General features: G+C 35.0%; 1 protein-coding gene across 5 annotated transcripts in view; it reads left to right on the forward strand.

Annotated features, from left to right (window-relative positions):
- Positions 1–18,443, forward strand: part of GALNT3 (polypeptide N-acetylgalactosaminyltransferase 3) — a 91,214-nt gene extending 72,771 nt beyond the window's left edge. For all 5 annotated transcript variants that reach the window (XM_039242005.1, XM_039242007.1, XM_039242008.1 and 2 more), the window contains 8 exons: positions 3,950–4,099; positions 5,752–5,986; positions 6,467–6,584; positions 8,324–8,524; positions 10,718–10,849; positions 11,060–11,161; positions 16,392–16,544; positions 17,386–18,443. In XM_039242005.1, the coding sequence (XP_039097936.1) occupies positions 3,950–4,099; positions 5,752–5,986; positions 6,467–6,584; positions 8,324–8,524; positions 10,718–10,849; positions 11,060–11,161; positions 16,392–16,544; positions 17,386–17,508 (1,214 nt within the window). In that variant the 3' untranslated portion in view covers positions 17,509–18,443. The remainder of the gene's footprint in view (positions 1–3,949; positions 4,100–5,751; positions 5,987–6,466; positions 6,585–8,323; positions 8,525–10,717; positions 10,850–11,059; positions 11,162–16,391; positions 16,545–17,385) is intronic.
- The last annotated feature ends 6,259 nt before the right edge of the window (positions 18,444–24,702 follow it).

Here is a 24,702-nt window from a genome sequence, read left to right on the forward strand (position 1 = left end):
CTGTAACTTGGGCAAATTACTTAACTTTATGCCTCAGTTTCTTTATCTGTAAAATGGGGAAAATGTCATATTTCCTCAAACGTATTGCACAATACATCATTAGTTTATATGCCACTGGAATAAAAAACCCTCATAGCCAATTACACTAAGATGGCCTTGGTTATAAGTATCTCATGGTGCAGCTTAGAATTGAGAAAATATATAAATAATACATAACTCCTAAGATTGTTTTGAAGATTAGATGAATTAATATAAAGAACACATGAATTAATAATATAAATGGGTAGTTAAAAATCATTGAGTCACTACATCCTGTTTTATGGCTGCTAATAAATTGCTAATAAATAAATTGCTAATAAATTGGCTGCTAATTATTCCGATATTGTTTACAAAGTTAGCTGAATTCTTTAATGCATTTCTACTCAAAATTACAAATCAATTATCAGTTACTAAATTATACATTTTAAATTGGAATCACAAGGCTAATCAGACAAATACCCTAATTTGCTAAATTTTTCAAACATTACAAGTTTTTAAATACCAAACAGATCTAGATTATTTCAATAATCACAAGATTTATTCCTGAATGAGTTGAGTTTGGAGCCTGATTCCTTAAGGTCAAATTCTCACTCCAATACTAACTAGCTGTTTACTCATCTGTAAAATGGGGATAGTAAAACCCTTTCATCTAACCCAAAGAAACATCTATTTTAAGGTAAACCATTACTTTATGTACCATGAAAAAAGAAAAATACTGCAATAATTATTAAGTGACATGTCATCAATAACAAGATGTATCCAGACTTAAGAAATGATAATAAGTGAATAAAGCATAAAGTTACTAACCTGGTTTATTTAATTATTTCTACATACAATCCTAAATATTTCTATGATTTCAAAATAAAATATCATGAGTGAATTGAGATTGTTTTCGAGTTAAATTAACATCTAGGTGGAATAAGGTTGCTTATCACCAGAGATGTTTGACATGGTTGTGAAATGTATTCACCAATTGAGGAAGTTTTAGAATTCAAGTTCCCTGCATACAGGTGCACAGTACATAATGGATCTCAGATTTGTATCTTCAGTCCTTTTACTCCAATTATATCATCACTTAATTGTAACCAGCTGATTTATTTACTGCTTGAAACGTTAGTTGTTTTTGTTTTTTTTTTTGTCAATTCTTTCTACTTGGTCTGCAGTCCATAGAGGATTTTTTTTCATGTTTATTTATTTTGAGAGAGAGAGCCCAAGCAGGGCTGCCCCTCGGCAGACAGAAAGAGAAAAAGAATCCCAAGCAAGCTCTGCACTGACAGTGCAGAGCCCGATGAGAGCTCAGTCTCATGAACCATGAGATCATGAACTGATGGAGCTCAAGAGTGGGACACTTAACTGACTGAGCCACCGAGGCACCCCTGCAGCCCATAGAGTTTTAAGTGACATTTGATTAAATTCTGCATGCCCCTCATATGTTATATTGTAAAAAGAAAAGAAAAAAAATTCCCTCTTTGGTTTTTGAGCTTTCTTCTCAAATGGTTTTTATTTGTTTGATTTTTCAAGCAGTGACAAATTAGGGTCACAGTAAGACTACTTGTAATAAGCCTTCAGTTGAAGATAACTTCTATTATTGCTGAAATAAAATTAATAGAATTAAAGGAAATCAGAAAGAAAAGTGATATCCAATCATAATCTTCCTATTTAATTTTAATTTTGCCTTTTCTCTCTTGATCACTGCCTAAATAAACACAGAATGTTTACCTAGTTATATCCATGTCAGAAATCCAATTTTAAAATCTGACATGTTCCTATATTATTTTTATTAGCCCATTTCTTTTACCTTCAAAACTTTATTTTTAATGAGTGACCGTGATGGACTAGATGCATTTTACTTATTTACCATTTACCTTCACTTACCCCACCTGTTAGTATATATTACACTGTAATGAATATCCTTTCTTTTGAATTATATCTTTGGTAAGTTAGACTGCTTGGTCAAAGGGTCTGAATATTTTAATTTTTTCTAGCATTGGCATTGAATTTGCAACAGTTTTCTTGGTGAGGGATATTTTTGCTTACTAATGTAATTGTCATATTGAATCAAAGATTTAATGAGTACCCACTATAGAAAATGTGTCCCTATATGTTGTAAAGGGACTTGTGTTATAGAAACTCTAGTCCCTGGATTCAATTGGTTTAGGGAAGAGCAGCATAAATATGCAGATAATCAAGTGACAAAGAGATAGTTAAGTCCCAATGATAGCAAAACAAAAGAGAGTGAACGTTTTCAGAACATGGGCCATGTGGTAAGCCTTGTCTTAAATGCACAGCTAAGTGCTATTATCCCCTTCTTATAGAGAAACAGAGGTCCAAGTAAAATAAAATAACTTACCTAAAGTCACTCAGCTAAAAGTAGTAGTACTATAAATACATAAACCCAGGAGATCTGATTTCACAGCTCTGTGCTCTTAACCTTGCAAAAATACAGGTGTGAATGGGGCTTGCATTTAGGGGACAGATAAGAATTTATAGGAAGTTCAGAAGTTGTGGGTCAGTAAAAATTCCTTAATGACTCAAACAATGGGACAATTTATTGAAAGATTCTTTAGTGACTCCATTAAAAAAAATTCAATCCCCATTAAAGCCTTTGAAATGTTTTTATACAACTTTCTATTTTATAAGTCTACGGTTAAGGCAGAAATATCCATCATTTATATTTTAAGACAAGTTACAATCCTGCTTGTCTTTCAGAGAATTAATTCTGAGGTACTTAAAAGTTATGAAAAAGTTAGCCTATTATTCTGAAGAAACAATGTTTAGATTTATTTTCCACAGAAGTTGTTCCTGGACTCTCACTTCCTTTATGAATGTTTAAGTTTGAATAAGCAATTCTTTTATCTGTACCACTGGAAAACTGAAAAAATATATATGTAATCATAGATAAAGTCATCTGTGTTTGTGTCTGTATAAAGGCAGAAGCAAACATCTACCCTAGGACATTTACTGATATTCTCAGCATTCCCAGGTCTTTTTAGGCTGTGCTATAGGCCCAAAAAGGCCACCTGAGGAAACACATTGTATACTCAAAAAAGAACCAAGAATTTATTGGTGGAAAAAAGCAGACCTAAGAAGTTGTTTCAAAATACGAACAACACTTGACTGACATGATTAATGTGTTTTCTTTTACCTACTGTTTTAACTATTGCTTATTATGTCTCATCCAAATTGGAATGTTGAATATCTTAAATTATATACCCATTAATAAGATTTAGCCTGTTTTTAGCTTCATTCCTAACTTACATGCTCCTCCTTTCTTCTTTCATATTTTTACTGGAAAAAATTCTGTGTCAGAAGACTCCAAAGCTGTCAGAAATTTTATGCTGATTCTTTGTAAAAATATCCCTAAACTGCTGTAGCCTTGGGCTTTTCTATTTGCCATTTCCCTCAACATTTTGGTTTTAAATTATTTTGATCACTGCCTAAGTATCAGAGAATCCTTTTGATACTTGGCATTTGTCTTTAAATTTCCAGACTTAAATTCCAATTTTAAAGTGTGTCAAATATCTTTTTGGCCAAATTCAGTTTCCTTCACTCCCTTAGCTAGTTTTCTGAGACCCCTGAATGAGACTTCTTAACTCTTGGGTCTACTCCATTTGAAGTCTCTCCACGCCCTACCCCCCACCGGCACATATATTTATGATATTGTGTGTACAGGATAAATCCGTGTTGCCACATTACAGGTTATAGTTGTTCAGAAGTTAAGATTTGTGTATATAGCTATTTTTCTTTAAAAAGTTAAAGATACAATTTCATCTTAATGAAAGAATGTGTGCAACTGAGAAGATGACAAATGTAGAGATATCATTGCCCTGTGGTTTCGTTATTTGCTTTCATATGTTCATATATGAAAATAAACTTAGGAAGAGTTAATCCTGATATTTCTTTCTTACAGAATACTTACATGATAAACTAGAAGAATATATAAAACAATTTTCTATAGTAAAAATAGTCAGACAAAGAGAGAGAAAAGGTCTGATCACTGCAAGGTTGCTCGGAGCAACAGTTGCAACAGCTGAAACCCTCACATTTTTAGATGCTCACTGTAAGTATATATGTATAGACATAGTTGTAACATTTCCCCCTCTACTTCCCTCTAACTTAAAAAGTGAAGAAAGCTTTTCTTTAATAACTAATTATGTTTTCTTTAGCATCATTTTCAGCTGGTGCTTTATAGCAATGACAGCCCAAGCAGGTTATAGCTCTGGATAGGTGCCTCCTTTCACTTACATGGAGTTCTTACCTCCTTTATGTTTTATGCTCCTTCACTTCAATATCTTTCCTTCAGTGACCAGCTTTCCCAGTGAGTTATCCTTGCTTTGGGTTTTTTTCAGATGCTCATTGTGTCTAAAAAAAAGTGTTTTTCCTTATTATTGTTGATTCTTACAGTTTAAAATGAATGACAGTTTTAAGTGTAAGCAATTTTATCTTTAAACTTTGTCCTGGTAATGATACTTTAATTTCTATATTTCCATTCTTTCTTCAAAGATTTGCACGCTCCTCTTGTGCTAAGTTAGAGGTGTCCCCTTCCAACTTCTTCTGGTGGCTTTTCTATGAAAAGTATCAATTTTTGTCTGTTTTAATTTCTACTGTTTTTCCCCCTTTATTTTTAATGGTTTTGCTGTCTAGTGTCGATGATTTAAAAGAATTTAGGAAGTATTTTTAGAGTCAATTTTAGTGGGCATGTTAGGGATTACTAAAATGTCCCTTAGTCTTTCAGCTGTAAATTTAGTGAGTTATAGTCTTTGTATGACTGTTTAGTTTTGAATTGAACTAGCCGTTAGATTATATTTGACCTGGAGATTTTGGTCATATGCTAATTGTTACAGAAGGGTTTTGGATTTGTTTGAGTCTCTTTAGAGCTTTCATATCCAGTACTCCCTTAATACCTGGCTCTCAAATGAAGAGAGGTCTATAGGTAATCCAAAGGAAGTGTTTTGAAAAGAAAATGTTTCATTCTCCAATATTTCCTCTCCTGGTCCAAAATTACAATTAGGTCAGACTGAACATTCTTCCTCTGATGCAAATGTATTTGATGATCCTCCTTGATGCCAAATGGTCCTCCTAATAACTGCCAAACTCTGCCTGATGGGGAGACCTGGGTAGGACTGAGTCTCCTGAACTCTGTGTTAAGTGAACTTGGTCCCCAGCCAGGACCCAGGGTTTGTATGGAATTCCTTTGCCCCCACTTTCCATTAGGGCTGGGGCAGGTTTGAATGGTCCTCCTCCAACTGCTGACCTCAGAATATTCTGATGCCTTGATTTATTTTCTCCTAAGACTCAGAGAATGAAGATTTTGTTACTATACCTTACTGAGAGAGACAAGTTTATATAAATCAGAACATTTTTGGGGTTAGGTGGCATAGGTTAGCAAAAACTTACCTTTGATCCAGGACACATTTTAGAGGGAAACACATCATCTGAAACTTTAAATACTCCAGTATCATTTTATTTCCTAACATTAAAAAAAAAACCAAAAACTTCCTCTGTAGATAACATTTCCTAACTATGCTGAATCATGCCTTACCTTTTTCATCCAACCCTCATCTCATCACCCGAAACCTTTAAGAAATCTCCCCTATGTAAATGTTCAAAGCACAAATGACTGTTATTCTCATTTCTCTAAATCATCTTCAAAGAACAAAAGAGAAAACCCTCTGTTTTCACTGGATTAATTAGAATTGTGTTCCCTTCCAGGTGAGTGTTTCTACGGTTGGTTAGAACCTTTGTTGGCCAGAATAGCTGAGAATTATACTGCCGTGGTGAGTCCAGATATTGCATCCATAGATCTGAACACGTTTGAATTCAACAAACCCTCTCCTTATGGAAGCAATCACAACCGTGGAAACTTTGACTGGAGCCTTTCCTTTGGCTGGGAATCACTTCCTGATCATGAGAAGCAAAGAAGGAAAGATGAAACCTACCCAATTAAGTAAGATGATTGCTCCCAAAGTCTTATATGCAGTTCAGTTACTTGAATATGTATTCACTCTTTGCTTCTTACAGTTTTTGCCTCCAAGGTAATAATTCACACTAACGAAATAAAGAAACACACACATCCTATGTTGGGAATAGAGAAGCCATTTATGTATATACTTACTTACACATGATGTTACCAAATAGGAAATAGAATTAAGTGAGGCTTTTTGCCTTCCTCATAATCATTACTAAAGAATCTTTAGGCTTGGTTAGAAGACACTTAATAATTTTGTTCCTCTGGGAAAATATATTTAAAGTACTTCCCTCCCCCTCATAAAACTTGACTCTGAAGGTAGCATTTTTAGTTTTTATTAATCTATATAAAATTTTTAAAATTTCTGATCTAATTTCTGATTTGATTTAGTCACTCTTTAAATAACTTTTTTCCTTATTTGATTTTTATAACAAAATTTGACAATGAATTATTTTTCAGAACACCCACTTTTGCAGGAGGCCTTTTTTCCATATCAAAAGAATATTTTGAATATATTGGAACTTATGATGAAGAAATGGAAATCTGGGGAGGTGAAAATATAGAAATGTCTTTCAGAGTAAGTTTATAAATATAACGCATATTAGATAATACACATTTTGTTCTAATTGGCTGATACAGATTATCATAGATGTGTGCAGTCTTTTTGTGCTTTCTAAAATTCAACTGCTAGAAATTTTAGAATAAGAGTATTTCCTTTTAAAATGTAACTTAATATATTTACTCATTGCTGCCAATGTAACAAGAAGAATCAGTTAAACGCCTGTGTCCAGCCAATAGCACCAATTAATGCACTTGTAGCTACTGAATTCCAGCCAAGATAAATATAATTCAGTCTAGTGCTTCAGGAAATGAGTTGATTATCAAGGGAATCAGAATGGAAAAACATTTATGTATAATTTTAAAAAGACCTTAACTCTTTGGATTAAATGACCTTTTTGCCCACCATACATATTAAAAGTTAATATGAGAAACAAAACGAAAACTTTGGATGGTCTCCACATATACTTATTTGATTTCATGAGTTCATTTTCTGCAATGACTCTATCATTCATTTTTCCTCCTTTAGACTGGAATGTACCGGGAAAAGAAATGAACTAGTAGTTAAAAGATTTAAGTTTTAGCTCTGGCTCCATCATATAATGGCAATGATGATCTTAGCCAAATTTGAACTGCTCAAGGGAGGGGTCCTTTATATTCTTTTAAATATTCCCAACCCCTAGCACATGTTAGATCTCAGACACAATTTGTTGAATTAAAAATATCACTGAGTTTTCTCATTTGTTTAAAAAGAAAAGAGAGGGGCGCCTGGGTGGCTTAGTCGGTTGAGCGTCCGACTTTCGCTTAGGTCATGATCTCGCGGTTCGTGGGTTCGAGCCCCGCGTCGGGCTCTGTGCTGACTGCCAGCTCAGAGCCTGGAGGCTGTTTCAGAGTCTGTGTCTCCCTCTCTCTCTGACCCTCCCCTGCTCACGCTGTCTCTCTCTCTGTCTCCTAGAAATAAATAAAAATATTAAAAAAAAAAAAATTTAAAAAGAAAAGAGAATATGATCTCTTACCCTAATGCTAGCACAGATTAGTAAACATATCTTCATTTTAGATTTTTTTGTGTAGTGACTATTTATGACAGAACTGATTGCTAAGATTTTTAAGTGAGCAGGTATTGATCTAATAATTTTTCATTTTATTTAGATATAATGCAAATAAGTTTTTTTGACTGTGTATCTCTAAAGAGGTATGAGTCTTTAATAATAACCAACAACTTCGCAAGCTTAAAAGATTGTACTTTGGTATTATCTGGAATTGTTTTCTAAATTACAAAATTGAATATGCAAGGGATAAATAGAGTCTGGGTCCACTTACTCCAAGACTGCTAGGTCACGCCAGAGAAGAGAGAATCTTTGGTCAAGGGAAGTGGCCAGATAACTTGTGTAAGAAGATAGAAGTCAAATACAGAAGAGTCTTGGTCTTTTGTATATATTAGAGAGTTTGCATAATTGTTTTCAAAAAAAAAAAAATGTGGGGCTTTATTTTTATGAAAGATCTGAAGTCACTATTTTGTTAAAATACTTCCTGAAAATATACTTTTGTTGTCTTTAGTATTTGTACCATTTCATAAAATTGGTTTCTTTTAATATTTAAGAAGTTAAGTTAAACTGACAGAGGACAGAGACTATTTTTGAAGTTATTATAAATCTTTTCAATGTTTTGCTTTTATTAATATATTACAGGTGAATTTAAAAGCAACACTTTTATTTTTTAAAAATACTGTGAATTTAAACAAATATCATTAATTATCAGGTGTGGCAATGTGGTGGGCAGTTGGAGATTATGCCTTGCTCTGTTGTTGGACATGTCTTTCGCAGCAAAAGCCCTCATACCTTTCCAAAAGGCACTCAGGTGATTGCGCGCAACCAAGTTCGCCTTGCAGAAGTCTGGATGGATGAATATAAGGAAATATTTTATAGGAGAAACACAGATGCAGCAAAAATTGTTAAACAAGTAAGTTAGAGCTAAACCATTAAATCACAATAAAAATCCACATCAAATTCACATATTCTTTGACTTATTTGTGTCAGTTCAAGTGCAAAACTTTTTTAAAAGTTAAATTTGAAATTGAGGGGAGTTTTTTTGTTTTTTGCTTTTTTGTTTTTATCTCAGAATATATAACTTATTGAAGCACTTAGGTGGGTCAGTGGTTGAGTGTCTGACTCTTGATTTCGGCTCAAGTCATGATCCCAGGGTCGTGGGATCGAGTCCCATGTTAGTCAGGCCCTGTGCTGAATGTGGAGCCTGCTTAAGATTCTCTCTCTCCTTCTGCCTTGTGTGCACATGCTCTCGCTCTCTAAACACACACACACACACACACACACACACACACACAAACTTATTGATGCCAGTGTTTTGTTTTGTTTTGTTTTTTAAGGAAAAATCAAGTAAAATGCCTTTCTAAAAATTTAGGCATTGCGCTTGATGGAAGATACTTAGTTTTTATAAATCCTTAGGTTCTGTATTTTACCCAAAGAAAGTAAGATTAAATGGAACCACTTTTAACTGGTTTTAGGTGATGCAATTAACACCTAAATAAAGGTGCTAAATGGCTTTGAACTGAAGATGGAGGCAATATCAGAGTGTGACAGGAAAATAAACCAGAAGTATCAAGGCTTTTTTATTTCAAGTTCTCGTTCCACTGCTCACTGGCGGGGTTACCTTGGCAAAGCCCCTCTGAATCTGTAAAATGGAATGACACTTCATAAGGTGGTTGAGAGTTGGCCCAACATGAGTTGTGTGCTCAGCAAAGCTTCTCTCTGCTTCCCTGTCTTGAGAGGTGAAATACTTGCTTGTCTCCCAGAATAGCTATGAAATAAAGTAGTAAGTGCTCAGAAATGTATGGCACTATTGTTACTGACCTGTCATAGTAAAAGCTGTGCAGAATTGTAATGCCTAATACATTAGAAGTAAGCTCCAATAGATTCAGTATTGGGTATGGTACATGAACTCGACATTTTAGGAACATGCTTCAGTGAATGGCACCCAACCCTTTGTAAGAAACTGTGCTGATTTGCAGAGAGTATATATTGAGATTAATGGGCATCAACATTTTGACTATCATAAAGAAAGGTCTGGTTACCTCTTTCCAGCTTTTCTGTGGCCTCTAGTATCTTCCTGTAACATGTCAGCGGGGTGCAAAGTCAGAACACTACTAGGTTAGATCGCTATCTTTTTATTTAAGGCCACCAGGACAAATTGGGCAGATTGTGTACTTGGCTAAGCAGGCAAGTGGGTGCTAACTGCTGCTTAGGCTCCCTTGTCTGCCACAAAAGAGCACGTGAGCCAGTAAACCCCTATTTTTACCACAGGGCAAACATATCTTGTGATAAAATGCATAAGCTAGTCAGAAGTCCTTTAGAGTTTATATATTTTGCTAAAACCCCTGGTCAAGACATTAAAGTTGGCAGAGAAAATACTTTCCTTAACTGAAATGATAAGCTTGAGTATTTAAGCTTCCTATATATTTAGGTACCAAATATAATTTTTCTTTAAAATTTTACCTATAGACCAAATACCTTTATCAGTTTAATAGTGTTCTTTAAATTTTTTTTTTAGTCCTTTTAAGATAAAGGAAAATAAAATGCAATTATTAAAAACTTACCTTTTTCTACTAATACATTATTATGGTTAAAATTTTGTTAGGAGTAAGTAACACGCTTAAAACTAGAGAAAAAAAAAATCATTCCCAACTGTGTTGTCTTTTGTAGTCTTGACTAGAGAAGAGGTATGAATTACATTGTATGGCAACTGTTTCTTTATACCTGCCTCCTCACACCCCAGTTTACAGATCATTTTTGGGTATAAAATTAGGATCCATTTTGGATGCTCCCACGACCATTTCTTGGCCCACAGTATTTCTCTAGAGATCTTTGGCCCTTGGAGGATGTCTGACAGCACAAAGAAAGAATAAAATAGCTTCATGTCAGCGCCACAGTGGTCACGTGATTCTCCTCGAAGGCAGAAACAAGCAGGCAGGCATACTTGTTGCCTGAATAACTGGTGGGTGCGGTTAAATGGCATCTTGCGTTTTGGCCCAGAAGTTTTTCTTTAAGACCCAAATAAAAATACAAATAGTATCATTTGAACTACTTTGTCAGTGCTGTTTTCATTAAGCATTCTTTTTGCTGCTTCTCTTTTCTCCAGAAATCATTTGGTGATCTTTCAAAAAGATTTGAAATAAAGCACCGCCTTCAATGTAAAAATTTTACATGGTATCTGAACACTGTTTATCCAGAAGCATATGTGCCAGACCTTAATCCTGTTATATCTGGATATGTGAGTATTTTCCTGCTCCTTTTTACTTGGTTTATGCCTTGCCACAAACATTTATGTGGTTCAGTGAAAATTGCTGAAATGCTTCCCGGTTCATTGCTTTTGAGATTTTACATTACTATTTATTAATACTACTTCCTGGAATTAATTGAAAAAATATATAAACCACATAAGTTTTGAAAACATTCTTATAACTTGAAAATTTCCCTTTAGATTAAAAGCATTGGTCAGCCTTTATGTCTGGATGTTGGAGAAAATAATCAAGGAGGCAAACCATTAATTTTGTATACGTGTCATGGACTCGGGGGAAACCAGGTGAGCACTGCCTACAAATCATCCCTCGTCCTTAGCACTTACAAACAAAGTAAGTTGTCAGAAGTCCCAAATCAGCTTTATATTTTGGTAATTTGGTATTTAAAATGTTTTTAGATTAATGATGTTTGGCAATTAATATTAAAGTTGCGGAATACTTTGTTTTGACTTTCATTCTGACTCTGGAAACAATTTGAAGTTGCCTACCCATTCAGTAGAAAGGCAAATGAGAAAATAATAGAGTCATGCCATTTGAAATTAAAAAAACAGGGTCTTGTATGTGGCTCTTTGATGTTTTGGGACTATTGGCAAGGTGATTTTGCAAAGTTATACATAAAGGCTATATTTAACTGCATTTGATAGCAAATTATATTAAGTGTTAATGCCAGAAGAGCAGTATTATAAGTTATTGTTGTGGGTCATGATATTATTTCAGTGTGTTCTTTAAAAAAGGCATGTTCTTGATTATCCTTGACTCATGATATATCTGCTTGTTACCACTCTTTGACTGTGTTAGCAATTAAGACTCAAATGTCAAATGTCACTATTGGGCCTACCATGGGTAGAGAACTTTTTAACATACAATTTTAGCATTTAGCTTCTTTGTCTTGCCTTTTACAAGTTAACTCCTGGAAGGATTGAACTCTTCTCATTTGTTCATTCAACAAATTCACTGAGTGTCCCCTCCATGCCAAGTATTCTGCTGGGTCCAAGCAATTTAGATTCTATCTTCTTCAGGAAATCTCTACTTCAAAACCAGTGTTTACTATCAGCATGGTAAAGTCTAGGATAAAGCATTCAGAGTGCTTCCAGAGTATGGAGGAGGGCATCTCAATGAATTAGACTGGGTGCCCATACACTTTCCTTGGAAAGATGACATTTGGAAACACTTTTTGAAAGGTACATAGGAGTTAGTGAGATGGCTGCTGGGAATGAGAACAGGATGAGAAGAATGTAAAGGGGGGTACTAAGGAGAGGAGCTGGTCTGCCTGTCTTCTGTCAGTTGCAGGCATTTGGGTATAGAGTTCAAGATGTGTGTGGAAGATTTTCATAATATTAAATACTCGTGGTGTCCTATTTTAAGAGGATGGAACTTTGGTGATGTCAGTTTTAAGAAAGTGTCAGTTTATCTCCAGGTCCATCCTCTTCCATGTTTCTTCCTACTCATTAGCCTCAGCTTACTCTAGTTCCAATCCCTCTTCATCCAAACCAACTAATCCACTGAGGGTAGGGAACACAGAAGCCTAGAAGCTATAGCTAGTGATTGAGGTGTAATTATGGAATGTGATGGAGACACACACACACACACAGAGATATACACATGCATCTATACCTATATACATATATATCTACATATGTGCATATATGTACATATATATATATATATATACACACGTTTTAAAATAACATTGACTTTTATATATTAGAAGAAAAATAAATAATTGCATCCTTTTGGAAATAATACCGGACCATGCTAGTTAAAATTAAGTTTTTGGACAATGAGAAGTATTTAGTCATTTGTAAAAAGCATATCACTAAATGTAAATACTTACAAATTTTCCTCAGTCTCCTCTATCATTATGCTTATTTTATCCCAAAAATTGAAAATATCTTATACATTGTTTTATCTGTTTTTGTCTTGTCGTTGCCATAAAGATGTTTTTATAGTTTTTTCTCTAAAATAGCTTATAAATTATAAATACAGTATAGCTGTCTTTTAAAAATTTGGGGATAGAGGGGTTCCTGGGTGGCCCAGTTGGTTAAGTATCTGACTCTTGGTTTCGGCTCAGGCCAAGATCTCACAGTTTCCCAAGTTGAGCCTCGCACTGACCTCTGCGCTGGCAGCACAGAGCCCACTCGGGTTTCTCTCTGCCCCTTCACCACTCACAGTGTCTCCGTCTCTCAAAATAAATAAACTTTAAAAAAAATAAAAAAGAAATTAAAAAATAAAAATTTGGGGATGGAGAATCAGTTCACATATTCTTTCAATAAATATTTGTTTAGAGCCTACAATGTAACTTGCACTGTTGTAGTATTGAAAAAGGCAAAATCCTACTTGTGGAGCTTGTGTTCTTGAAGGAGGAGAAAAAAACATGTAATTTGGGGCATCAAGAAAAATGACATGAGGTAGGTGAGTGATTTGAATGTGGGGAGCAGGGGTGGGGAGGGGTTTGTTTTCAGAGGTGCAGGAAGACCTCTTTGAAAAGGTGACCTTGGAGCAGAGGCCTAAGGGATTGGAGAGGAACCATGTTCCAGGAAGGGAGCGTCCTGGCAGAAGGGGCACAGGCTGGAAGCTAGTGGCAGGTAAATGGAGCAGTCAGAAAGTCAGTGTGGCTGCAGCAGAGGGGTCCAGGAAGACAGGGTAGGAAAGGAGGGCAGAGACATCGATAAGGGGCCTGGTCATCGAAGTCTTTGCAGGCCTCCCCTCAGAACTTGGATTTAGTTCTGAGTATGACAGAAGCCATCTCAGGGTTTTGAGCAGGAAAATAATATTTCCTGGTTTAAAATTTTTTTAATGTTTATTTGTGTGTGTCTGTGTCTGTGAGAGAGAGAGACAGAGAGAGAGAGAAAACACAAGTCGGGGAGGGGCAGGGAGAGAGGGGGACAGAGGATCCAACCTGGCTCTGTGCTGACAGCAGCGAGCCCCACGTGAGGTTCGAACTCACGAACTGTGAGATCATGACCTGAGCTAAAGTTGGACACTCAACTGACTGAGCCACCCAGGCGTGGCTCCTGATTTAAATTTTAAGAAGATGACTCTGGTTTCTAGCACTGTAACACAGTGGTCGATTTTATTTTGGTTTATTTCCTTTATATTTTATTTTCAGTCATGCATTGCATTTAAATTACATTGCAAATTTTAGTCATTGCAGACATTGCTACGTGTTTTTGAGCTGTCATCCAATTTGATCATTTCTTCTACTGCTTTGACCAGATAATGACAATTTTATAACATTAAAACTCCATTATAACTGTATTTATATAAGTCGAGTAAAAATAAGTAGTTTGATAATGTTACTGTATTGACCAAATATACTGGTGCAATAATGCAGTATAAATCATTATGGCTTTGTAACACGGGATGCTTTGCTGCTTCTACTTTCTACTCCAGGGCATTTGTCCTGGTTCTCAATTAGGTCTCTCCAGTATTCCCAGCTAGCTAATTACACATTCTTTTCATTGTTTAAGTATCTTCAACTGTTTCCTGTTCCTTATAACTTACCTTTTAATGATTAAAAACTATATAACATGGTTTACGTAAAGTAAGATACTGGACCAACTTTTCATACCATCTTTGAAATTCTAAGATTTCTCTTTTTTGGAGGAGGTTAGCCAGAGTACTATTTTCATGATCTATACTCATACTCTTTCAATGTCTCCATCTGAAGAACTATCAGTTATTAAAATGATGGATGTATTTGTGGAAGGAGCTAAATTAAGCACGAGGCCAAGACCAGGAGAACTCAGGATTAATTCAGCTAATGTTTGAGAAGTGCCTACTCTAATATACATAAAGGGTTTAGAACAGCCCCTGCTTAGCACATAATAAAGGCTCAATAAATATTAGTGCTAAGACTAATCATTTCATTATTGAAAATCCATTATGTTCATTTATTTTATCTTTGGAATGTCAACATTGTGAAATATTTGATTTGTAATAGACGTTATTACTAGATACACTGCCTGACTTTGGTCTACGGTGAAGCCAGCTAGCTACACACACAATTCCAATAGAGTGCAATAAAAGTTATTTCTGATATGTCATGGAAACCCTGAAAAAGGTGTAATTTTGTTTAGTAGGACAAGTTCAGGGAAACTAAAGAAGCAAAGTAACATTTGAATTGACTTTTTAAGGATAAAAAGGTATTAGCTAGGCAGAGAAGGATCCAGAAGGATATTTCAGGCACAGCACAGTAGTCTAAAGCAGTTTTAGAGATATGGATGCATATGCTCTGCATTGGGTAGAACTGTGTGGAAAAAGTATAACATACGGTTCAGGCAATGGTTGATAGAAGATTGAAGACAGAAGAATTCATGTACCAGTTAAGGAGTGTAGACTTCTCTTACCAACAATAGTGACTCACTCAAGTAAGGGAGGTAGGAGATTGAATCAGTGTTATGAGAGACCAACTGGCAGCAGAGGGATTTGGATTATAGAGGCTGAGACTGCAGGTAGCTAGAGGTATTACAGTAAAGATTCTGAGTGCCTGAATAAGAGAAGTGATGTACTGAGGAAAGTGGGATGGTGACATCTGAGAAGGAAATTCAGTAGAACTAAGAAGCTAGTTAAAGTGGACATTTAACTAGGGGAAAGAGAAACATCAATCCTAGTAATAATAGCTAAAATGAATTAAAAGCTTGCCATGTACCATTTATTGTTCTGAATGTTTTACATTTATTCTCCCATTATCCCTTTTATCCTCATAACACTGTAGGGTAGGAACTATTAAATAAGCCATTTTAGGGGTGGCTCAGTCAGCTAGGCATCTGACTCTTGATTTGGGCTCAGATGATGATCTCAGGATTGTGAGATTGAGCCTTGTGTCAGGCTCTGTGCTGAGTGTGGAGCTCTCTCTCTTCTCGCTCTCTCGCTCTCTCTCTCAGAAAAAAAAAAAAGAAAGTGGGGATGAGCACTGGGTATTATATGGAAACCAACCTGACAATAAACTATTTGTAAAAAAAAAAAACAAAAAAACACTACATTAAAAATAAAAAAAATAAAACATTAAAAAGAAAAAAGAAAAAGAAAAAATATATATAAATAAATAAATTACCCATTTTACAGGCAAGGAAACTGAGACATGAGAATTGTTCCTAGTGTAAATGAAAATACCATTAATTAAGAGATTAATTAATCTCTTAATGTATTAAGAGAAACGGAACACTTTGTGGAGAGGAAGAGGTATTTAATAGGCTTGCTAGAAGTTTCTAGATCCTTTTCCATGGCGTATCTGTCCCTGCTAGCCTCCACCACACATGATAACCTCTGATTTCTGAAATGAGAGGAAGATAATACCTTCTGAAGTAACTACCTATTGCTGATAGGCTGGAAAAGGGTTTAGCATCTTCTGTCATAAAATCTCAGCTTATGTTTCTAATGCCTACTTTTCTGGTATTTTGTTGAGTACACATGACTTCATTATTCAGTGATAATATTAATTATTATTGAACCATTTTTTGGCAACTGAGGATACAGGGTGATAAGTCAGTAATAGCATTCTTCTTTTCACAGTATTTTGAATACTCAGCTCAACATGAAATTCGCCATAACATCCAGAAGGAATTATGTCTTCATGCTGCTCAAGGTCTTGTTCAGCTGAGGGCATGTTCCTACAAAGGTCACAAGACAGTGGCCAGTGGAGAACAGATATGGGAGATCCAGAAGGTATGTAATTATTTTGATTAGCTCTAATTGCTTTTCTGGGAACATGCATGAAACATAGCATATTAATGTTATCCATCAGAATTTCTCTTTGTTAACTTTGTTATTGTCTGTGTCTACCAATGTGATAAGAGAGAATATATCTATGAATTAAATACTCTCAGAAACAAAATAATAGTAAAGTTGCTTAGTGAAAGCATGATTTATACAGATCAGCACTTTTGTGAATTATTAATTATAGTTGCCCATATCTTTTTTAGAGTTGCTTATAATGCTTCTGGCAACAACCACATTTTTTTATCCTGACAGGAAAAAAATCCCTATCTTTTTCTCAACTAAAGTTATTCATTCTTTTCTCCTGTTTTAGTCCTTTTTTTTATGAATTTAGAATTGAAAGATTACATAAAAGATCTTTTCTGTTTTTATGTTTTAAGGCTTAACTAAAACATAACAATTCTTACCTAAAAATTGTTTTGTGCCCTACCAGAACACCACAAGGCTGATTTTTATAGCATAATTTTTTAAGAGTTTGTCACTTATAGATTACCAATGGAGTGTTTCTCATTTGAAAACTTGATTCAGCCCTCACTCTGTTTAAAGCTTGTTATTTATCTAATACCTTCTGTGAATTGAACAGTAGTGGTAGAAAAGCCAAAATACTAATAAAAACCAACAAGATTTTATCAGATGTAGTTGATCTGAGGAAGATTAAAAGTTAAGAACAATGTACATTTGGTGCGTGAGCCTCCCTTTAGCTTCAATGAGACCATAATGTAGTTTCCATATTTATCACTTAGCTATGAGTCTTGAAACTTAATGTCTGTTGTGTTTCCTTTTATTCTAGGATCAGCTTCTATATAATCCATTCTTTAAAATGTGCCTTTCAGCAAATGGAGAGCATCCGAGCTTAGTGTCATGCAATCCGTCAGATCCACTTCAAAAATGGATTTTTAGCCAAAATGATTAAGTGTTCCTTAAAATTAAGGAGTTGAAAAAGGAGATATTCTTTCTGATAAAACTGTGACTAGGCATACACTGTAGTTGTTGAAAATTATGCAAAAGCAGCTAATTATAACTTATTCCAAGTGCATTTTTCTTATTTATATCTTAAAATGTCTATGTAACACTGCTACAGAAATCTTTTAAGTTTCCGTTTCAAAGCACAATAACTAAGAATACCAAAGACTATTTTGAAATGTCCAGATTTAGGGGAAGAGATGTTTACAGTATGATGAAAATAATTTTCCAAGTAAAGTGATATTTGTGTATTTTGTGCACTTAAAGATACGCATAGCTACATTCACACACTCACAATTTAAAATATTTCTTCTAGTTTTTTGGGGGGAGGGAGAAAGATTTGATACTGTATTTTTTTAACTACATAGAAATGGATCAATGAAGGTCAAGCTTTGGCCTTTGTGTTCCAACCAGGAAATTTTTTATAAATCTAGAATTTATTATATAAAAATGCAGGTAAACTTTTTTTGCCTTTTGTTTACTTATCTGTCAACATGAAATTAATAAGGAGAATATTTTTAATGCTGCAATATCTTGGCAAATTTTAAAATATTTTTTAGTCTGAAGCCCACTTGACTTGAAGCACTTAAATCTTGCTTAAAAGATATTTCTTAAGTAACTATACTGTGTGTTTTCCTAGAGCAACTTTTAAAAAACTATAAATTACTATCTGTTGAAAACGTGTCTTTTTCCTTTCTGCTACTCTTTTTTCTTACCAAAAGTCACTAATCTTGGATGTTTGTGAAATTGAATTCCAAATGCAGAATACCTGATTCATTTCAAAGCTAAATTTTATTTGGTACTGATTCAATTATAGATTGTAAAGATTTTTCCTCACAAAAAAAACCTTCTATTTGGAAAACACAATAAAATGAATCCTTATCACTGTTGTAATTATTTGATTTTAATTTCTTTCTTCTTTTGGATAAAATATATAACTCATATTGGATGGGGGAGGACATTTCTAAATAGTTATTGTAGAGCCATCAGATATTTTTAAGGAATAATCAAGTATTTTATGGTAATGGCATACAAAATGGGAAATGGAGAAGATTCTATGTTAGGTATTTTGAACATTTTGCACTAATTTCTGGTAACTTTCCTACAGCACCTAATAGAGTAATATTTTTTTAAATGTGATGCCTGCTTAGGAAGTTTAATACCTTGTTTCCTTTTGGTCATTTTATATAGAGATCTCCTATGTTCTTATTTAAGAAGTAAAGTATGATTGGCTTCCTATTTTAAACCTTGCTGAGCCACAATTGTACAAAAGAAAATATTTTTAAATTATTGGTCCCATCACCTCATTGTTTGTAACTTTGAAGTTACGTTAAAAGACCTGCATCCTTTAATGTATTACAATGGCAACTTTTATTTCAATTCAGCTAACATTTTTCGTGTGTCTTACCAAAGTTTTGGTAGGCAGAATGAGTCTTATGTTGCCTTTGAGCTTAGATCTTATGGAACAGAAAGACAGATAATTTTGAAATAGCATTGTGAGTGACATGATTTATATTTCGTGATGTGATGGCTTGCTATTCATACCTGATATTTCTTTAATAAGTAAAGGTATTTTTATTACTATAGCTAAATACTAATGTGTTATGAAATATACACTGATGCCCACTTACATACACAATTTCTCTTTCTCAGTTTGTTATCCTGGAGTAAACATCCAGGAGCAAATACTGCTCTTTGTTATATCTCAAAGAACAAATCTGAAATTTAAAAAAAAATCTGCCTTGTGTGTATTAGTCATGTGTTCTCATGTCAAGACTCACCCAAAATCTATTTAGTTGATTTTATTATGGCTGTATTAAATGCATCAAAGGGAGAGTCCTTCTTACCAAATTTGGGAGCCTCAGACTGTTGTTCAAGTGTCACTTAACTGATTTCATTAGGGATTTACCCTTCAAGATAGAGGTAGTTGCTTTTAAAAGTCTGAGTTTTGAAACAGTGGTAGCAGGCATTTATTTATGGAGTCTACCTGAGAGATTTGAGTACACAAAAGTGTGAAACTGTGAAGCTCTTGCTCAGTTTCAAGTGACCATGACAAATGGTATAGTTGCTTTACAGGACCTGGTATGTTGCCTTCATTGGAGAGGACCAAGCCCCAAGAACTCTACACTGCTGGAGTTAACCTGATGATGGGTGGGCTGACTTAAAACTGGATGGACTAGCCACAAGAGAAAATAAACAATATACTAAAATTGCCTATTACTACAATCAATAATGATGAATTTTTAAGACCCTATATTCCCAGACAATTGGCCTTACTGTTGATAGACAGTCTAATTATAAGTACTATGTACACCATCAAAATATAAGTGCAAAAATATAGGGAACTACTATTTCTAAGAAAACAGGGTTGAATGCTTTAGGAAAACTAATAAAAAAATCAAATTATTTAAAGAATGCTGCTACATTATGTGTGGATGAGAACTATAAGAGAGAGAGAAAACAAAAATCTCAGAAGAGTCTGTACTCAAATTGCTTCCAATTTACTTTTTAAAAGGCAAAACAAAATATCTTGAAATGATGCATTTTTAGTGTGGTTTGTGCAGGAAAGAAGTTGCATCATTCTCATTAACCAGTTCATACTCAAATAAAAGGCCTTGGCCTTACAGTGGAATGTTTGTGAAGAAACTAATATACATACAAATGTAGGAATGAATATGTGTGTTTTAAGTTAAAAATATTTAAGACATATCTTTTTTATGGTCTTCTATTTTAACTACATCTTTCAAATTATCAGTTAATTATTAGTCCAACTACATTGGAGAGGAGTTTTTTTTTTTTCCTGCACACATATGTAGACACTATTGCTCTCTAATATTCAACAATATTTAGAAAATATTATTTGTGTTTTTGTGATTATAGTAGGCACCAGGGACTAATGATACACAAAATGGTCCCTATCTTCAAGAAGTTTACAGGCTAGAAATGAACTATTGTACCAATGATATTTTGGAGAGAAACTTCGATAGGGATTGCATTGAGTATATGGATTGCTTTTGGTAGTATCAACATGTTAACAATATTCTTCCAATCCATGAGCATGGAATGTTTTTCCATTTTTTGGTGTGTGTGTATCTTCTTCAATTTCTTTCATAAGTTTTCTATAGTTTTCAGTGTATAGATTTTTCACCTCTTTGGTTAGCTTTTTCCTAGGTATTTTATGGTTTTTGCTACAATTGTAAATGGGATCGATTCCTTGATTTCTCTGTCTGCTACTTCACTAGTGGTATAGAGAAATGCGGCCAATTTCTGTACATTGATTTTGTATGCTGTGACTTTGCTGAATTCATGTATCAGTTCTAGTAGTTTTTTGGTGGAGTCTTTTGGGTTTTCTACATAGAGTATCATGTCACACGTGAAGAGTGAAGGCTTGACTTCCTCCTTGACGATTTGGATGCCTTTTATTTCTTTGTGTTATCTGATTGCTAAGGCCTGGACTTCCAACACTATGTTAAATAACATTGGTGAGAATGGGCATCCCTATCGTGTTCCTGACCTTAAGGGGAAAGGTCTCAGTTTTTCCCCATTGAGGATGATATTAGCTGTGGGTCTTTCATATATGACCTTTATGATCTTGAGGTATGTTCCTTCTTTCCCTACTTTCTTGAGGGTTTTTATCAAGAAAAGATGCTGTATTTTGTCAAATGCTTTTTCTGCATCTATTGAGAGGATGGTGTGGTTCTTATCTTTTCTTTTATTAATGTATCACATTGATTGATTTGCAGATATTGAACCAGCCCTGTATCCCAGGAATAAAGCCCACTTGATCATGATGAATAAGTCTTTTAATGTATTGTTGGATCTAGTTTGCTAGTATTTTGTTGAAAAATTTTCATCCATGTTCATCAGCGAAATTGGTCTGTAGTTTTCCTCTTGAGTTGGGTCTTTGTCTGGTTTTGGAATCAAGGTAATACTGGCCTCGTAGAATGAGTTTGGAAGTTTTCCTTCCATTTCTATTATTTGGAACAACTTCAAAAGAATAGGTGTTAGCTCTTCTTTAAATGTTGGGTAGAATTCCCCCGGAAAGCCATGCAGCCCTAGACTCTTGTTTGTTGGGAGATTTTTGATTACTGTTTGATGTCTTTACTGGTTATGGGTCTTTTCAAATTTTCTATCTCTTCCTGTTTCAGTTTTGGTATTTTATGTGTTTCTAGGAATTTGTCCATTTCTTCCAGGTTGCCAAATTTGTTGGCATATAATTGCTCATAACATTCTCTTAGTATTGTTTGTATTTCTGCTGTGTTGGTTGTGATCCCTCTTCTTTCATTCTTGATTTTATTTATTTGGGTCTTTTCCTTTTTCTTTTTGATCCATCTGGCTAGGAGTTTAACAGCTTTGTTAATTCTTTCAAAGAACCAGCTCCTGGTTTCATTGATCTATTCTGTTTTTTTGACTTTGATATCATTGATTTCTGCTCTAATCTTTATTATTTCCCCTCTTCTGCTGGTTTTGGGCTTTATTTGCTGTTCTTTTTCCAGCTCTTTTAGCTGTAAGGTTAGTTTGTATATTTGAGACCTTTCTTCCTTCTTTAGGAAGGCCTGGATTGCTATATATTTCCCTCTTATATAGCATCCTTTGCTGCATCCCAGAGGTTTTGGGCTGTCATGTTTTCATTTTCGTTGGCTTCCATGTACTTTTTAGTTTCTCAGTTAACCCATTCATTCTTTAGTAGGATGTTCTTTAATCTGCAAGTATTCATATTTCCAAATTTTTTCTTGTGATTGATTTTGAGTTTCATAGCATTGTGGACTGAAAATATGCAAGGAATGGTCTCCATCATTTTGTACTTGTTTAGGGCTGATTTGTGTACCCATATGTGATCTATTCTGGAGAATGTTCCATGTGCTCTTGAGAAGAATGTGTGTTCTGCTGCTTTAGGATGAAATGTTCTGAATAATCTGTTAAATCCATCCAATCCAGTGTGTCATTCAAAGCCATTGTTTCCTTGTTGATTTTCTGCTTACATGATCTGTTCATTGCTATAAGTGGGTGTTGAGGTCCCCTACTATTATGATATTATTATCAATGAGTTTCTTTGTGTTTGAGATCATTGATTTATATATTTGGGCTCTCCCACATTGGGAGAATAAATATTTACAATTATTAGAATTTCTTGGTCGGTAGACCCCTTAATTATGAAACAACACCCTTCTTCATCTCTTATTAACAGTCTGTATTTTAAAATCTAGTTTGTCTGATGTATGGCTACTCCAGCTTTCTTTTGATGACCATTGACCTGATAGATGGTTCTCCATCCCCTTACTTTCAATCTGCAGGTGTCTTTAGATCTAAAATGGGTCTCTTGTAAGCAGCATATACATGGGTGTTGTTTTCTTATTCATCTGATACCTTATGTCTTTTGAGGCTGTATGGCCTCTACCAAATGCAGTCCACACAGGGGAACAGCTTCTTCCCGTGTGCCACAAGGGTCCTTCACACCCCACTGCCCCTGGGAATTTGCCCTACTTCCTCACCAGAGCACTGCCAGGCACTGAGCTCCAAAACTCCAGACTCTGCTCTCCACTATTTATAGAGTCATGCTGGCATTGAAACTCTTTCCTATCTCCCCATCAGTGGTTTTGGGGAACAGATTAATTTTTCAGTCCCCTATGGGTATTTTCACTCTTTCCCAGCTACTTTTGGGGGTGAGTGTTTTTCTTGCACATTCCCGATATGCTGCACTCTCCCCCTTTCTCTCTCTGTTCTCTGTGAAAGCAGCTCCCTTCCCTCTGTGGCTTTTTTCTCCCCCAGTTTTATAGTTCACCTTTCTACATTGCATACCTGCCAAGTTCTGTGGCTCAAGTTATACAGATGTTGTGTTAATACTCAGATCAATTTCCTAGGTGTTCAAAATGGTTTGGTGGTGATCTAGCTGTGTTTCAGGGATGAGATAAGATCTGAGTCACCATGCTGCTCCACTATCTTAACTCCTCCCTTCTGGAAATCTTATTATATCACACTTCTAATACATTGATCTTCTAATATATTTGGAAGGGAACTTTGCTCACTTTATTCCATGTCTTCACCTATTCTATTTCCTAGGGGGCATTCTTGATATATTATTCTAAGCCTTCTATTGAATTTTTAAATTTATAATTCCATGAATACATTCTTATTCTCTGAATGCTTCCTGTATAAGATTTTGTTGTCCAATATGAATGTGATTTTTTTCTTTATCTTTGTACAGATATTAAGGGTAGTTTTTCAATTTTAAAGTTTTCATCAATTTGCGTAACTGTTTCTTCTGACCTGCAGTTTTTTTTCCCTGTTTTACTCTCTGCATTTCATAATACATACTTTCCTCAAATGCCTGATGTTTCTTGCCTGTTTATCTTTAACAGAAGAGTATTGAGTGCTTATTAGAAAAGTCTGTATGTGGATACAACTTGTTGACTGTGGTTTTTCTTGCAGGGTGACCTGTTGGGGCCTTTATACTGTGAAATAAAATGACAGGTGAGATTGGTAGAGAAGAATCTTCCAATCATCTACCTGGAGGACGTAAACCTAACTATCACTGGGAGAAGAGGGCTTTCCGTATAAGACTCCTGTCCTCATCAGCATTTGATGTTCCCTATTCTAGAGACCCTTTTGTTTTACACTCTGCAGTGAGTGGCTCTCTAGGCTTCCTCTTGGGTATCAGAGAGGATCCAAGGATCGGATTGGTAGACTTCTAGCTAGTCCTCCTCCCCCAACTCCTTGTTGCCCCTCACTTCCAGAGACACCTGGTACCACCAGTTGTTGATCCTTCTAGTGGTCTTGCACTGCAGAATGGACTGGTTACTGCCCTGCTTCCTCCTCGACTAGATTTGGCCTAACCTTTCTCTATACTGTTGACATTTACTACTAATTAATCTGTTTTTCAAACCCCAAAATTTGGTCATTGAGCCTCCCCTGCTCTTTCTCCCGATGGTTTTATGAATTTTTGTTATGTCTTTATTGTCATTTTCATGGAAATTTGGAAGGGACCAGAAGGTTGAATCTAGTATTCTGAATTTAAAAAAACAAAACAAAATAAAAAACCCTTCATTCATTCTTCAGTGACTTCCAATCTATCTTCTGTCACTAATAACTTGCAAGTTGCCAGATCCAATATTTCCTTTTCTGTCCTCAAATACCTAAGTTCTAG

This window comes from Hyaena hyaena, unplaced genomic scaffold (assembly GCF_003009895.1).
Source record: "Hyaena hyaena isolate Hyena2069 unplaced genomic scaffold, ASM300989v1 scaffold_207, whole genome shotgun sequence".
Classification (NCBI taxonomy): Eukaryota; Metazoa; Chordata; class Mammalia; order Carnivora; family Hyaenidae; genus Hyaena; species Hyaena hyaena.